General features: G+C 42.4%; 1 protein-coding gene across 3 annotated transcripts in view; it reads right to left on the bottom strand.

Moving 5' to 3' along the window:
* The window catches only part of LOC137285288 (uncharacterized), a 55930-nt gene that overhangs the window by 5272 nt on the left and 32019 nt on the right, over window positions 1–18639 (bottom strand). For all 3 annotated transcript variants that reach the window (XM_067817619.1, XM_067817617.1, XM_067817618.1), the window contains exons 3-8: window positions 18491–18639; window positions 12658–14077; window positions 7672–7808; window positions 5037–5249; window positions 1731–1942; window positions 133–309 (exon numbers count right to left, since the gene is read on the bottom strand). In XM_067817619.1, coding sequence (XP_067673720.1) covers window positions 133–309; window positions 1731–1942; window positions 5037–5249; window positions 7672–7808; window positions 12658–14077; window positions 18491–18639 — 2308 coding nt within the window. The remainder of the gene's footprint in view (window positions 1–132; window positions 310–1730; window positions 1943–5036; window positions 5250–7671; window positions 7809–12657; window positions 14078–18490) is intronic.

The following is an 18639-nucleotide window of genomic DNA, read 5'->3' as shown; positions in this document are numbered from 1 at the left end:
ATTGTTAGTGAGCAACTGACGACCAGCCACTGTTGTTATGAGCCTCACATGTGATAGAAATACACACATGACGATTTCATGTTTCCAAGCGGAAATGACGTAAAGGTGACGTCGTCAGTGACGTAGCCTAACCTGATTGGTCCTCTTCACTCCCTCCTTGACTGTCAGTACCGTTTTTGGTAGCGTATTTATGGAGCTTCTGGAAGGACCGTGACGGTATGTCGGTGTCGTTGTTGAGTCCTGAAAACCTCATTTCATCATCTTCAGAATTGTGGCGCAACAACGGGTTCCTCTGTCGTCTGGGCTTCTCTGTAGGGAGTTAGCCGAAAGGTAAGAATAAGCAGGACGGCTCCAAGTTAAGACTATAATACTTCAGGCATGGGAATATATACGTGAGGATGGTAATTTGAATATAATAGTTAGTATAACATAACACCATGCTTGAACCACACCAAAAACAGCCAAACTCTGTTTTTCTTTATGTGAGTTTTTACGACAGTTATTACATTACAACAGTTCCTCTGGGATAAAACCTCTACGGTATTGCTGGAACACTTCTTACTAATGATCTCAGTCTAACGTTGGACATCAGTTACACTCTCCGGAATATTCGAGACCTATACCTCCTTAAAAGAATGACACAGGACCAAATCCTAAGTTCAGGAGGGAAATGATTCCAAAAATAAAACCGAGGTAAATCTTCTGAGGCATAGTCATATCCCAACACCTGTACCTGTGATTGACAAGAGTAGAACTGTGGCGCATGTCAATACAAGATGACCAGTTGCCATGGATACAACACTAAATGGCACTCTGATGATTACGATCATATTTCATTTAAAGTGTTTCTACTGAATGGCCATTCACATCTGCCATCGCCCTTGTCTATTTAGCCAGCTGCCCTTGACGCATCTGCCACATTTAAATAGCTGAGGTATTGGCGTTACTGCAATAAACCTACTCACTCCGATACCACAAAGTTGAATATGACCTCAAACCTTCAACCTCAACCCTTACTATATTGTCGAACTGAAGGAATGTGTGTGTGTGTGCGTGTGAGAGAGAGAGAGAGAGAAAGGGAGGGAGGGAGAGAGGGGGTGGGTGGGGGTGGTGTCTGAAAATCATCAACCAGTGAATCCAAAGATTAAATACGAATCTATCCAGACTATTAGCCGCAACCTTTCTGCCAAACCTGGCAAATCAACCCCGAGTACCAATGTAACGCGGCTTTGTGCAAATACGCCGGAAATGTCGTAACAAGAAAGAATAAAGTAACACCCTGGCAATGTGCTTATGATTAAGACATACGATGAATTAAAGAAATGAGCTTTTATCCCAAAGGAGATCGTAACTCCTGCACACAACCGACTCACAGAATAAACTCCCAAGTCCCCAAACGTACTGGAACATAAAAGAACTCTTGCATACATCTTGACCTCAAAAAAGAAACCCAAAAGGCCCCAAACGGGTTGGAACATCAACAACTCTTGCATATAACTTGCAACTCTTGCACATAACTTGCAATCAAAAGAAACCCAAAAGGGCCTCAAAACGTGCCGGAACATCAACGCCTCTTGCACATCACGTGCACTCAAAAGAACCCCAAAAGGCCCCAAACGTGCCGGAACATCAACAACTCTTGCGTACATCTTGCATATAGAATACTTCAAAAAGACCTCAACGTGCCGGAACTTCAACAACTGTGCTATCAACGTCATCGCACTGCTCACCTTCCTCTACTGGCCCCTGTTCATCCTTCTCTGTATCGGTCATCCATTGTAGCACCTTGAAGGACTTGGACTGTTTGTTGGGGTTTGAACCAACGTTGAACTTGACTGGAGCCTCCTCAGACTGCACTGGCTCATGCCTCCGGCCCTCGTTCTCTTGGAGGAACCGGTACGTTGGGGAGTCGCTGAACTCCTTCTTTGGCTTGTTAGGGAGTCTGGCAAAACAAAAAGAAAACAACAATAAACCCGTTGAAACTGTTGAACATGGAGCTTGGCCATCTCTTTTAAAAGGTGTGTTTATTCCACTAACCGTCTGTCACACCTTGGTGTGGAGAGTGAAAATAGAATAACATTACTTTATAGTTTCTCCTAGGTTTCAGGACCATGTGTCTTATTTGTGTTGTGTGCACTTATCATTCATCGTTCTCATTTCAACCCAAACGGACTGTAATATATATGGGGAATATTATTCTGTCATGGAATCCCAAAGTAGTCATTCCTAAGACGCCATCCTGATCAAATAACAAAATAATGCCCAGCATTGAACATGTTCCGACAGATAACCCCGGACCTTTGTTACTATGAAACTTCAAACAATGTTAATATCACTTAGACAAGTTTTGTGGAAACAAGTTTCAGATTTCATCAGCAAACCTACACAAAATAGAGGCATAATGTTATGTCGAATCGCATGCCGCTAGAAATGCAATCATCTGATCACTGGCCAACAGACATCTGGTGTACGTCAGTGTAATAGAAGTGGCCTATACACATATCTTCCTTGTGATCGTTATGTAAGTACATGTACATTTCATTTTCCTGTCTTGACATTTACCTGAAGCTCAAAAATGTTTATACACCTGCACATGAATTGCGACGGCTAGAAACGATTATAAACCAATAAACCAGATTATCGCAATTCATATGATGCCTATGATCAAGAGCACGTAAAACCTTCCCAATAGCCAATGTTTTCATATAAATAGGTGACTACATTGACCAAGAACTGGGTCGACGACGTGGTTCATTGCGTTTTATCGTACCCAACTACGTTGTTCACAGTATCAACCATTGTGTATCTGGGCCAGACTCTCACATTAGTGAGTGGATGACTTTAGTTTTACGCCGCTTTTAGCAATATTCCAGCAATGGTATGGAGGGTACCAGAAATGGGACTCACACATTGTACCTATGTGGGGAATCGAACCCTGTCCTACGTTCAACTGAACGCTTTAACCACTGGGCTACTCCATTGCCCCTACTCGCACATTGAAAGGTCGTGAGATGTAGATGGACTGTGACGTAAAAATAGAGTAATTTGTAGGTGCAGTCCCATGGTAAAAAAATCCCACTAGTTCATATATGCTGCTCTCTAGTAAAATCACGCAGTGTTTTCTATGCTGTTTCCCAGTAAAGGTACATTGGGTCGTATCCGCCGATATGTTTCCACAGGTACGCTACACACTCAAGCAAATGTCAGACCAGGTTCAGCAGGGAGATTCATATCAGAGGCCATCCTACACCATCGCTCTGCTGGCACATCTCCAACATGCCTACGCAGTCAGACGTTTAGCCTTACTCCAAGTCGTCCCAAACTGAAGAATACCAGTATATCCCTTTAAATCCCTCACCACAGGTTACCCTTGGCGTAAACAAACGTACATCAACCATATAGATTTACCGGTCAACTTAGTAAAATATAAAGAGTCAGGTTCTTTGTGATGTTGGTTCTCTGAGTGTAGGTCCGCGTTTCACTAGACGATTGAATATTTTCCATATTCCATCATTTCAAAGGAATGTTGTTTTATTTCCACCCTACGTCTTTTGGTAAGCATCTGTTTCTCCCGGAGATAGCATCCTCTCAAACCCTCCCCCACCACACCCATTCCGTACCCCTTCGTCTCTGCCCCTGCGTCCTAGATTGATATGAGGACGTGAAGATTAGCAGGAGTGCTTCCACAGAGCAAATTCCCCCATGTCAGTATGATCGTTTAGATGTGCACAAACTTGACTACTTTATCACTGGTTATGTCAACCAAAAATACATGAAAGTATTTCTCTGATGGATAACTAAGTTCTTTTCAGATAAAAGGAGGGAAGGGTTAGACTTGATACTTTTACCTACGAGTAATGAGTTCAACATTTCATAGCGGTAGCGGTAGAATTTTCAAAAATATCAATTCCTTAACGATTCCGTTCAAATTTAAAATATACATTAATCAAAGTATATAAAAGTAATACACGACTGCAAAAGTCATTGTCCAAACAGTGATTCGAACCCCAGCCCATGACTCGGATAACGGTAATGTGTTCCAGTAGGTTCACGACCTCACAGAGCACCTCCACATGACTGCTTAGAAGTGAGTGAGTAAGCTTTTACGTCGTTTTAGCCACAGATCAGCTGAACAAATGCATTGAAAACTGGGACACGACCGCCCTTCAGATTTCGACATTATATACTAAATACAATCATTATTGTCATGCTACAAGGTTATAATACACATTCTTAATAATGACCATAGCTCAGGAGAATATAAACAACTATATATAATTATATAAAACAAAGCAATACAATAACAAGAAAAAGGAAAACAAAAACTCTTAAAATCAACAACGATGTTGTTGTGTTATTAAGGGATTTTATGAGTGTTTCCAGTGGAATCGGGTTCGCATTTAATTCACAGAGGCAAATATACTAAACAGCAAAAAAAACAAAAAAACAAAAAAACAAACAAACCCCAAAACAAAAAAAACCAACAAAAAACACACACACACAAAAAAAAAAACACACGTAAGATTCGAAAAAATGAAATCTAAATAAGTAAGCGTTTATGTTAATGTCCTCTATTAAATAAATGTAAAACGAAAAAAGAGTTTCTTTTGCTGTCCGCTGTCTTCACTATCACGGTGTGTTAACTTGAATCAAATCAATCATCGTATGAATCAAATCAATCATGGTATGAATCAAATCAATCATGGTATGAATCAAATCAATCATGGTATGAATCAAATCACCAAGCACCAAGTCAGACCACGTCTTGCGATCGGTATAGGTCGTAGAAGACCTATTCTAACACGGAATCCCAGCAGCTACACATTTATAGTGTCTTCATAGGGACACTTTACAAACATAATGGCGACTTTATTCGCGATTAAACGTCATTAGTCAAGCGGTGATACTCTTCGCATGGAAGGAATAAATACATACGACACATAATAGAGACGGGGGAATGAGAGGCAGAGAGAGAGAGAGAGAGCGACCCTACGGCCTAAACATCTCGCCTCATCCTTATCTCAATGTCTACTTACCCGCTAACCCCTGTGATGACCCCACCAGTCTGTCCCTTGAACGACTCCATAACGTTGTCGTTGGAGTACATGTTCAGAGGTGAGTTGTATTGGGCATGAGAGAACACTGCCGTTCCGGGACCTGAGGGGACCGCCATCTGGGGACTTTGACCTTGACCTTGACTGCTCTCCACTGGCTTCTTCTTTTTGGGGGCAACTGGAGGAGCTCTACGCCTGTAGGAAAACCATCGTATTTGTGTCAACATTTTGTAAACCAGTTGGTCGTAGAATTAAAACGAGTCACAGCACTCTCGACTGATAAACTCCTAGAAAGTTGTTTGAGGTACAAACTACATGAGTCTTGTACCGTAATCATTTTGTGTTATCTTTCAATATATACAGACCTTGGACTTGGAGGGATGGGGGAAATATAGGTTCACGCTATGGCAGAAGTGTTTCATGATACGGATCTGAAAAAATTCATCTTCGGGACAACAACTCGTCACTGTAGATATGGAGAGATATTTCAGGGCAGATCAAGAGCCAACATCCATACTTTAACAACAATCTACGTCATTTGACTTACGGTCTGCCCAGTACCCAAAGCTTTAGAACTCTTGTGATAAATGATGGTATGGTAACTGGATCGGCGCATCAATTCCTTATATACCTGTTTCTATGGATACAGGATTGGCCTTAGATGTTTGGGACAGTATCTTAGTCATAGAAATCATTCTCTATGATTCACGTGCACGAAGTATTTCCAGCGTTAAATCACAGAATAAATATACGTACCCTGAACGAGAAACAAATTACGCCGGCGGACAAGAGGTACTTTACAAGAATCGATCGAAGCCGCCATTTACTCGGCGAGGTGCAGTCCATTCAGCCTTGCTTCAAGGCTCTATTGAGTGCTAAGTCCACTAATGTATAGCAATTCTATTCTTTAGATAAGCAGCCAGTGCAGTGTTTAAGGACACCGGCCTGTAAGGGGGACATTGTGTTCTTTTTATTTAGTAGTGAGTGAGTGAATGAGCAGTCAGCAATATTCCAGCTACATGGCGGTGATCTGTAAATAATCGAGACTGGACCAGACAATCCAGTGATCAACAGCATGAGACTCGATCAGCGCAACTGGGAACCGATGACATGTGTCAACCAAGTCAGCAAGCCTGACCACCCGGTCCATGAGATAAGGAGAATCGAACCTGAGTTTTCAGTGTGACGAGCGATCCCTTTAACCACTAGGCTACCCCACCGTCCCAGTAATTAGGCGCTTACAACTTAAATGAAATCCAACCTCATTAAGAAACATAACTGGGGCGAATATTTGGCAAGAACCTACAATCATAGGGTTCTGGGATGCCTAAGGGACGCAACTCTGCTAAGGAAACCTTCTCGACTGTGCCCTGAACTATATGTTTACTGCTATACATAACGTCTATACATATAGAAGCAATGTAATCCCCATTTAAACAAAATCAGTAATCCCATGAAAACATTTAAATGGATTTGTTAACACTAGGCCGGGGCTCATTTTTCAAAATTGTTTTGGGTGCGGTTAAAGTATAACTAATGTCAACATAAGTGCAGTAATTTTCAGAAATAAAGCATATCAAATAAAGTTATTCCACATTCCTACTGCTGTAAGCCCGTCATCAAAATCTCATTCACTGGCTCCTCGTTCTGTAACAAAGGAAGCACTTGACAGGTGCCTGCCTCGCCTTTCATTCAAACAAACAGCATACGGTAGTTATTATGTCCCACTGAACATTTTGTCTTTGAACCGTCATATTTCAAGAGGAGTGTTTCATAAACGGCAGTCTGATACGTGTCAAGACCACCAGTCCCTTAAACATTTCAAATCATGTCTATGATTTCCCCTTGACACAAATTGGGAAACTGTTACAATACCGGAAACGAGTGCTTTAATCAAGAATTTCTGTTATAAACCACAGGGAGCGTGTTCTCCATATGTCTCATCTAATTTTAAATAAGGTAAATATAAATCGTAGCAAAGCGACATGTGTGTGTGTGAGTGAGTAAGTGAGTTGTATGTTGTTTTACACCGCAAACAGCATTACTTCTGCTGTGCGTGAGTTTAGTTTTGGGTCGCTTCTAGCAATATGAGAGCATTATCCAGACGAGGAACAAGAGAAATGTGCTTCACACATTGTACCTATGGGGAATCGAGCTCGGGGCTTAGGCATGACGAGGCTTTACCACTAGGTTGCCGCACCGCCCTATTTCTGATGACGACATCATGTCAGTGTATGGCGTTGGTTTTAGCGCCTTGCTTTGAGAATACGCTCAGAACAAAGATTTGGTAGCCATCGGGGCCAGGCTATTTGTCAAAACGGGAAAGACATTAAATACACGGGGTAACCGAGGATGATAACCTAAGTGAGTATAACGGTTTTATGTCACTTTTAGCAATAATCTGGGAATATAACGGTGGGTGACCACCATTGTGGGCTTCACACATAGTACCCATGACGACTATCGAACTCGTCTCTTCGGTGTGACGAGTGAACACCTTAGCCACTAGGCTAACCCACGGCCCCAAGTATGGTAAAGATATATATCCTGATTGAAAATAAAACAGTCATATCCTTGATACTGCAGTGTGCACATAGTGTTCATGTTAATAACTCACTGAGTCTTTTGCTTGAGTTCGTCCAAATCTATTCCATACGAGAATGGTTTAGCCTGTCCAGGTTTGGACATAGCATTCAACACGCCATCGGGGATTTTCTGGCCTCCACCAGACTGACTGTTCCTGTCATCGTTATTCTGAAAGAAATACGCCATGACTGGACAACTTAGAAACCAAAACATCCATGGTTACTCAAAGACACACAACACTATTCTGAATTAAGTATTTTAAGATTTAAAGATCTTGAGGTATGCGATTTATTTGAAAACGAAAAGAAACGTTACTTTATTGTTAAAGTACAATTAAAGAAATTCGACAGTAAGGTACTATTTACAGACATGCGAAATCATTCTAACGAGCAGGTCTACATGTCAACATTTGGCAAATACTGTAGCATGGGTGGCAAGTGAAAAGGTGACTTGGGGGTGAAAGGCAGGGGTAAACATGAGATAGTGTTAGGACTATTCAAGACTCAGGGCATTCATGTAGGAACAATAATCCAGGTGTTAAGCAAACAATGAAAATATGTGCAAATATGATGAGAGCAAGGAGTTGGGAGTTTCACGTCACCTGTCAAAATCACAGGACTAATCACACGTTTACTGTCCATATCTTTTGTTGAGCAGACGACATTTGGCGGCCATTTTGAAACACCATATTTCATGACATCTTTTCATGCAAGTACAAATGACAAAGATCGGGTTCAGTGGGACAGCTATATATTTTCAATACTGTGATACTTGGACTCTCAATCTATTTAATATCAATTTCGCGGTGTGTGGATTGCAAAATAAACATTCAAAGCCCTTTGCGATAAATGGCTCTGAAAGAGAAGCACTGGGTGTGGCGATATGGAGTTGAGGAAACCCGGCATTATCATCTCGCCTTTAAATCCTAACATCTGAATAGCATTACTTCTCCTTAATATCATGTTCTAATAATAAATAAACACACGGATAGAGCCCTGTTTCCACTGATCGCAACACGCTCAAATATAGCCTTGCTCATAGGCTGGTCTTTACACAATGTGCGGTATTTCGGCAAGATTGCCTCAGATATCTCGGTGTGTATTACTCATAAGGCCAAAGCATATTGACATATCCCACCAGGACCTTTTCAAAGAAACTATCACTGCGTCGTCTTTGTGTTTTCAAACACAAACCGCGACGCAAGACCCGAGATGATTCAATGGCTTAGCTAGGGGTAATAACATCTCTATAAGGTTGACGGAGGCAACAAAACAAACACATATTTCTCGGATATGTCATACACAGGTATGCACGAAAGGCTAAAGTCTATCATATATAATATCATCAGTACAACCATAGTTTGGTGGTACTTGTACGGCAGGGATATTTTACTCCTGACCTGTCTAAGGTAAAGAGTGACATACTATGTTTACGGGTATTGGTGTATATATATATATATTCTTCGGATGATTATGATAATATTTCATTATTGTTCTTATTTTTTCATCATGATTGTCACCATCTCACCATCCACATTAATGACTGCTTAGAACTTCGTTATTAAACGACACTACAGTTTCGTGGCATGTTAAGGCAAACTTCAGCCAAAAGAATGAGTGGGTTCAGTTTTACGCCGCTTTTGGCAATATTGCAGCACCATAACGGCTGGTAGACCAGAAATGGGTTGCACACACTGTACCCATGTGGAGAATCGAACCCGGTTCTTCGGCGTTAGGAGCCAGTACTTTAACCATTTGGCTACCCTTGAGCCCAAGAGGGACAGTGGGGTAGCCTAGTGGTTAAAGCGCTTGCTCGTTATGCCGAAGACCTGAGTTCGATTCCCCACATGGGTTCAATGTGTGAAGCCCCTATCTGGTTAGAATGTGTCAAGCCCATTCTTGGTGTCACCCGCCGCGATGTTGCTGGAGTAATCCTTAAAAACGGCGTAAAACCATAATCATTCACTCTCTTGAGCCAAAGAAGATAAGGGGTAATATTATCTTGTGACAAATCAATAAATACGAAAAAAGACGTCCCACTAATAAAAGTGCATTCATAGCGATGTCGGCATGTAGGTATGCACCAAGCAAGGATACAATGTGCTACTTCAATACCCTGTATCAGCAAGTAACACAGCTTCGCCGTTGAGCCTTCAACGATATATTTGCGTATATCCTCTGACTTTCACAAATTGGGACATCCCTACAATATGCTCTATAATAACATGGGCGGTACATACTTGCTCATAATGAACCGGCCTCTCACCAACAATACGCCATTTTCTAATTATCAACATGCTCATGGCTAACTGACTTTCAACAGCATTTCTCGATGGATGTATAGAGGGGTACACGCTCAAATGAGTTCCTTAATTGCAGATACTATGTGACATTAAAACCCGTGAGAAGAAAAATCTTAAATGCTGGAATGCCATGCTATTGATTACATGTCATATAAGCCACGTTAAAGCTGAAACCAAGGGCGTGGTTTTTCTGAATCAGTTTGGGAGATTACAAAACGTACACAGTTCTCCAAATTTATGCAAGTTCAGAAAGATTAAAAAACAGTGGTCACAAGACATTTGAAAATAATAAGTACGAATCTCTCTAACAAAATATGTGTTTTAGAGATGTGAACAAAATTAGCATTAACATAAACAAAAATACATATGTACATACATATGTCCTGTAATACAACACATACCTTTAAGGCAACATTAAATATAAAAGCTATAAAAATATCGGGTCAGCTATCATGTCAAAATCCAAATCCCTTACCGTTAAAACAGAAGCTGAAAATTTGTATGCACCGAAGATAAAGACACAATGACCGATCACTGCCCAGACGTTGGGAGAGCTTCCCAGAGCTCAAGGGTAGAGTTAAGAAAGTCGCTGAAAGACGTGTTGATAAAGCGTGTGAAGAAAACCCTTGTGAGGTACGTACACAAGTGCTGTGTTGCACGGGTCGTGTTGTATCCTGCCACGCCAGCCAGTGGCTAGACCGCGGGGAGGGCAGTTATGAGAATTATTTCCATATCATTAAACATGTAGACCAGGTTAATATGACATGAGCTGAAAAGGATTTCAACGCTATCAATCATGTGTATGTGTTTTGTATACGTTTTATCATCACAGTCTGGACAGCTGTATTGTAAAACGATAATTTCTTCAGTCCTTGGATCAGCTACTGGTGATGACTCATGCACATATACAATGACAAGAGCTCGTATATATTTCCTTTTTAAGGACTATCGTTTTATCAAGGTTTCCGAAAGTAAAACGCCCGTCTCGTAGTTCATCGTGAGTAATACTATCAAAACAGGAACTTGCCTATTTAACACCGATCTCAAGCAGTGAGAAGCAGCATGGAGACAGCAATCTGCATTAATGAAATAACACTGTTGCGGAGTCTCGCGAGATTTGAATCTTGTATGACGTCACTATATGGCAAAACGTCCTCAGGGATGTTAGCATTCACAATTAGTTGGTTAATCAAAAGTATTCAAACCGTGAACTTAAATGGATTGAAAGATGATCGGAGGGAGGGAGGGAGGGAGGGTTTGAATCAAACTTGTTTCAAGTTTATATCGCCACGAGTCTATTAATTTGTCTGAAAGGTCCAAAGTGATTGTAATCGCGTACTCTTAATGCTATGATGAAACAAACGGACGCGAGCATGTTGAGAACACGTAACTGTGTTAATGTGGAGAAGTCGGATTGGAAACTATAAGCATCTGATTTTGAGATGGAGCATGGTAGTAATTTTGGAGTTTAGGATATCTACTTTAGTGTTTTACTTTTCATGTCATGAAATGACGGAAAGAAAACATGACAATGAGGGAATCAACTATCTAGGGAAACACCACCTCTTACCGTACCATCCTAGCTTATTCCACTGAAGATCTGAATCCAGTGTTAACGAAATACAGTACAACGACGCTGGGCGTCGGCCACTGAAGGGAATGATATGTGTTTCTTTCTGTTATGGTTGGAAAGGGCAGAGCGCTTCCTCAAAAGCGCTAGCCTGGCATGCGATCAGCGACTCGTGCCGAATTACGACATGGGAGCCTGTGATTCATTCAAGCCAGCTGCCGAGCTAGTTGGTTCCATCCCGTATCATACATGTAACAGCATCGCATACGATGTTCATCTTATAATGGGTGGTTTGTGTATGGAAGGCAAACGACAGTCTTAGTCGAAGCCATGAAAACTGGTGCACAGGAAGTTTGAGTATCGTCACTTCCGTTTGAGACAAATGGTTGATTTCTTTAGAGTTTGTTTGATTATTAGGGTGCATCGGGTTCAAATGAATGTTTCTGAATGGCTCCTCGATTCTGTGGAATGAGACCTGGCGGAAAGGTTGAGGTCACCTTTCAAATGTGTATCGGATCGTTCCACTATTGACGGGTTTTGATGGTTGGCTGATGCATGGATCATACCACTTTTCAAAAATGAATCATAGTTTCATACCACTACTGAAGGAGGGGTGTGATAATGAGATGTGAGAGAATGTATCGGAAAACTGTTCAGTGTGAACGGAGCCTAAATCTACCAAAATTATACAGTTAGGTATTTTGTCATGTCAGTAACTCCCGGACATGCATCTGGTAGTGTTCTTGAAGGGGTCAGAGAGGATGACTGAAGATGAGCGAGGGACCCATAAAATTGTCAAATTGTCCTAAGGACAATTGGCTTTGCCTTCTGTTTTCTAGTGCGAAATAAGCGTCCCTGCTAAACACAATCTCCTTTGTCTCTTACAACTGAACTAATGATTAATTAGGCGGGCCTAACTAAAATAATATAAATTCAGGCATAGCAGGAATATATTCAGCCACATCTACAAGCAGTGTATAGCAATCTAGCAGTGTATTTAGAATATTACATGGGACTACACAGACGAGGTACCATGCCTGTATATCTAGCAAAGTGTCTACTTACAACCATACAATGCCATCACAGATTGGTACAGGCGCTGGAGTTTATAAGGCACGAGCAAGCAAAGAGACGGAAAGTCTTACCTGTGAACTGTAGTCAGATGCCTTTGATGGCCAGTCGGAAGTAGGTAACGGTGGTGGGGGTGGTGGTGGTGGTGGCGGTGGAGGTGGGGGAGGCGGAGGGGGAGCCACAGGTGGAGGTGGGGGTGCCTCTGACACAGGGGAAGACATTGACAGACCAGACAAATCGGCACTTACAGAAGCAAAGGGGTCTGATTGTGTTCTAGCAGGGCTAACAGGATTAAACATATTAGAGCCATCGAACGACGATACCGGCGGACTCCTGGGAGTTGAGGCAATTCTGGGAGAGCCGAAACTATCTGCTGGTTCCTGTCTGGACGCTGACGGAGAGTAGGTGGAGCTGCCGTAGCTCATGTCCTGGCGGGACTGTGGGGGAGAGTACGAAGTTCCATACCCAATGGATGGTTCTTGTGACTGAGAAGGAGAGAAAGTCGTGTTAAAGCCAGAACCAAATTGTGGTGGGTCCGACCTCGTATAGGGCGAGGTTGGCTGAGAATCCCTGGCCGGGCGACTGCGATAGCTTGACTCAAACTGAGGTGTGCCATCAGCCTGGCCATAGCTTGTCACTGGCTGGAACTCCCTACTGGGCCTGTAGGTCGATTCAAAGGATGGTGGATCATTTGATTGTGAGTAGGGAGAGAAGGGCTGAGCTTCTCGACTCTGGCTTCTGCTGTATGCTCTCTGGGGTTGGGTCTGTCGATACGAAGGTTCCTCTGCACCGTAGCTCTGACTCTGAAACGACGCTGGTAACGTATTGTAGTGCTGGTTGTAAGACGGCTCGGAACTGCCATACGACGTATTTCCATAGGAATTGTTTTCATACACAGTCGACGGAGCAGCAGACCTAGCATAGCTTGGAGCACTGGTCTGAGCAGACGACGGAGTAAACGGTTGTCCGGAATAGTATGTATCCGAATACTGTGCTGGCGAGTCTCTGGAGGTATACTCATACGAACTGGGACTGTATGACCTCTGCGCAGAGTTCTGTCTTCCATACACTGATTGCACATTAGCAGACTGACTGGACAGCACCCCTCTCGATGTCTGTCCTACGTCCCTCGGGAGGGACATTGAACTGCCCACTTCATAGGCAGGTTTATACTGAGCTTGGTATGTGTCCTGGCTACTCTGTGACTGGTAAGGGGCACTCCTATATGCTGCAGTGTAATCCGGGTAGGCGCTGGAGCTAGAGTAGTTCTGACCTTGTACATCCTGGTCATAGTAACTCCTGGTAGGTTCACTTGGATAGGATGGTGACCGGCCCTGTTGAGCAGAGATTCTGTTGCCATAGGGATCTGACGTGTTGAGACTTGATTGGCTGTAGGTGTTTGTCTTTGGTGTGTAGTCGTAGAGCTGAGCGTTGGCCTGGCTTCCGTGGTAGGCGTAGTTGGAGTCCGGGGGAGCAGCAGAAGCCTCACTAACTCTGCAACAGAAATATGGAAGTTAAAAACCATTTTGTCATCTAAAACGGACCCTTCCAGCGATATTCAGTGGCTGGGGAACATGCAGCAGCATGTTATGGAAACGTAAGACAATGGGATTCACATATGTTTGAACTAGACTAGAAAAGGATACAGAATCGATGTGAGAAAAGCCGCGCTTGCAATGACCCCTCAATGGCATCCTTTAGGTCACACTAATCAGCTGATCTTACACTGGCCAAATTTATAATAACAATTAATTGGATCATTCGACAGTTACACGTATTTCCGACCCGTGAAGATCCGGGTTAGAACTGATCTTCAGCAACCCATGCCTGTCGTATGAGGCGACTAACGGGAGCGGGTGCTCAGACACGATGATTTAGTTGACACATGTCATCGTATCCCGATGCGTGGATCGATGCACATGGATCACTGCATTGTCTGGTCCAGACTCGATTATTTCCAGACCGCCGCCATATAGCTGGAATATTGCTGAGTGCGGCGTAAAACTAAACTCACTCACTCTTGACACCTCATATATTGTACGAAGTTCACCATTTTACACGTTAACAGATTCTACGATGCGGATTTTAAGTGATATGACTTAAACAAAATGCAACAAAAATCATATAGATGTACTCAGTCTCTTCATGGATCAATGAAACTGATGGATATAGTTTTCAATGTATGTCAACAAATAGGTGTATTAAGTAGCCTCATTAACATAGATCTATTTTCTGTCTGTTTGATGATATTGATGGAACGTTCATATAAAACAGACAGATGCGCCCAGCGGCGCCTGTTATATTGATATAAATGTACATTACAGACCAACACGAGAAGTGTTTAATATGGACGCACTAACCAGTGTTGTTTACGACTGAGAACAATGACAAGCGACACAATGTCCAGAGAGCTCACGTCTAGTGTACGGGATACTCTCGTCCATTTTGTTTACACACATGCGTTCTAATTGTCGAGGTTCGCCACACTTTAACAGGACAATAACCTACTTTACACTGTATTTCACGGGCCATTTTGTCAGGTACATGTGCAGGAGATTGTATCTGAATAATAGCTGAAGGGGAAACATTACATGGAGACCGCGGGGTGTGTAGAGAAACAGCTAAGTAGGTCATTATTGGGCGTGATTTAAGTTCGTTTCTGATATGTGCTGTGACATTTCATATTCTACATCATTCACATGAGCAAGAGTATCTCTCAAAGAGCTGTGATGTTATTTTATGATGAAATGTCAGGACTAATTACGTGTACACAGCATCTTAGTCTGGAGGGGTAAGGGTCATATATACATCTCAAACTTCCTCTAATTAGTTGTATACCTACCTACCTACCTACCTACCTACCTACCTACCTACCTACCTACCTACTTTCCTCACAGTATATCTTCATCTAAAGCGACCTGGATAAAATGCGTATGTATTTGTCCCTCGACAGCTTACGTTTCATTCATTTACAGAACATTCGCGATGCCATTTCTCAGCTGTTTAACCTGCAGCTGCAATCAAGCATACGATAAAAACGGAAATGTACCTGAAACCTGCTGAATACCAAAAAGTGCAGACGTGAATTTTTTCGGACTCTATTCGTTAGCAGTCCAATTAAAAACATTGTAATAACGTTACAACAGTTAAAGTGAATATGGGTAGGACTGGGCTCAGTGTTGATACCCTTGGAGATGTTGTTCAGCATCAAGTAATAGTGCAATGAAAGAACATACCAATCTTGTATAGAAACTTAAACACGCAGCCCATAACCGACTGAAGAACATACAACATGTCACCTTAAACCCAACTCATATACTCACAGATCTTTCTTCTTGGGGATAATCATGAGATTAAGCAGCCTGATGAGACCTTCCTTATTCATGTCGGCGTGTGTCCCCCCGGATAGTGATCCCGACCCCACGTACAATTGTCCTGGGACAATATCCCTGCACGGCGCTCGCAGCCTGCCTGCATCTAATTCGGGGGTGACGCCGAACCAACTGACTGAATGACTGACATGTGGTTCTAGTTGAAGAAAGGTTCTCAAAAAGGCATCTAGGGTCGAAATATGTTCTTGGATTTATTTTCTTTGGAATATTTTTGATATAGAGTTATTAAACTCTAACCCGCGTTTGTTGATGTGGACGTGTTTTTTGTTCCATGTTTATTTGTATTATGGAACATACTACCTAGATTTTAACAAAATATGTATAGAGTGAATACTACATGTGACTTTTGATGTACGTCGTTTGACCTGAAATTTAACATACCTGGCTAACAGCATGATGCTAAACAGCAAAAATGATATTTTGATTTGTTTTTCGAATATTATAAATCTGCATATGAAATAAAAAAACTTTAATACACTTTTCAGCCTTTTTAAAATAACCCGCTTTCCCCCTCCCCGACAAAAAACTTCACAAAATACTCATGCTAATGTAGAGAGTCATCAGTGACCAAGTTTTTGGCCTAGTATGCAGCAATTTCAGCAATTTCAGCAATACAGGCCCTGGGAGTAAGGGGTGTAACGTCAACTACGAAATTAGAAATTAGAATAGAATCCTGGTCTTCGAGGTGACGAACGTTTCGATTCAACCACTTAGCTACACCACGGCCCCAAGCTACTACTCACAGACTGTAAATACCCCCATCTGTAATGTTAAGGACCGGGTAAGCTTGCGTTTTCCGCAACCTATGCTTGTCGCAAAAGGCGATTAACGGGGTCGAGTGGTCAGGCTCGCTGACTTGGTTGACATATCTCATCGTATACCAACTGACTAGATCGTATCGATGCTCATGTTATTGATCACTGGATTGTATGTCCAGTTTCGATTATTTTCAGACCTCTACCATATAGCTAGAATACAGTTGCGGCGTTAAACAACGAACAAACAGAACAAACAAACTGAGTCTGTATACTGCCAGTTTGACCGTTATGTATGCTCGATACTATACGGGGCTAGAATAGTGGTTTAAGCGTTCGCTATTCACGCCTAAGACCCACAATGTGTCAAGTCCATTTCTGGTGTCCCCCGCTGTGATGTTGCTGGAAAACTGCTAGCGGCGTAAAACTAAACTCACTTACACAATACAGTACGTGATGTAAGCTGAATACGCATTTATTCCTTCCATCCCCTATACGAATCACAGCGACTCTAGCTAATGATATACGTGCGTGTTCCGGATAATGGAGAGTGTGGGGGTAGGTGAGGACGGGATGTGTTGCCGTCTGTTGTCGTAACCTTTCTACGGGCTCCCTGCCAGTATCTTCTACCCTGAAAGTCGGGGCGCAGTGGGGTCTACAGGTGTGATGGTAGTCCTTCCCCTGTATATGGTTCAATTGTAAAAATATCGGCAAACAGACACGAAAAAAATAAGCATTTAGGCCAAAAATAGATTAGCGCGATCACATATGAGTTGTAACAGGACTTTAAAACAAACCGTTACAGTGAAGCCTCGTTAATCCGGACGGTTGTGTTTTTCAGCAAATCCGTCCGGAATGCGAATCATCCGGACTACTGAATCAAAACCCACGTCTCAATTTCTCAGTTTCTTGGAATGTACATGGAATTCTCGACGACTTAAGGTCTAAAGGAGTACATATATTCCTATATTTAGCATTTAACACCATCGTATACGTATATTTAACTACAGCGATAACAAACACGCATATAACTTCCATTTGGGTAGGACAGTGGTAGCCTAGAAGTTAATGCGCTGGCTCATCACACCGAAGAACTAGGTTTGATTCCTACATGGCTGACATGGGAAACCCATTCTGAGACATCAAGCCGTAATATTGTTGGACTATTGCTAAAGCGGCACAAAACATTGGAACTACATGTGCAATCTATAATAACCATGACAACGTTGGATACTGACCCCTCCTGCATCAGAACTGCCATGAAGAATGGCCATGACCTTCTCATTATCAAGGTCATTACGACGACTCATAAGTTAAGATTTTTTATATCATATCCAACTCGCTCACTCACATACAAAACACGTTCCATCACTCAACTACCTATCGGCATTCTCATAGAGACTCAGGCCATGACACGAGGGACTTTTTTCCAGATAGATCGGTAATTGTGGTTCTTTCCAGGTAAACCTTTTGGTTTTGCAAGCTCCTAGATACTCCGGGTATAATTATTCTTGCAGTTTACCAAAAGGGGCGAATGGTTACCAATGGAAATTTCTTTACATTACCTACGTGGCAAGCGAGGTTATTGTAAAGCCATCTCCTGTAATCTCCATGGGTCGTGTCTAGGTAAACCTACACCATGTTTAACGCGAGAAGTGGTGATATATGAGACAACGCTGTTATGTGTAATGAGATGTAAACAACTGAAAACAAAGCTCGGTACGTTATGTATCTGGCTTGATGCGGAAAGGCGTTCTTACTTCTTGATTGTGAGCTGCAGCAGGTTGCCTGCTCCTCGGATCAACTCCTGGCCTTCGTTGTGGGAGAGGTTCATGGCGTTGACGTTTCCAATTTTCATAATGACGTCACCACACCCTAAAGTGCTGGCAGCAACGCTCCCGGGGGTCAC

This window comes from Haliotis asinina, chromosome 5, assembly GCF_037392515.1.
Source record: "Haliotis asinina isolate JCU_RB_2024 chromosome 5, JCU_Hal_asi_v2, whole genome shotgun sequence".
Lineage (NCBI taxonomy): Eukaryota > Metazoa > Mollusca > Gastropoda > Lepetellida > Haliotidae > Haliotis > Haliotis asinina.
This window is presented reverse-complemented; position numbering and strand designations above follow the sequence as displayed.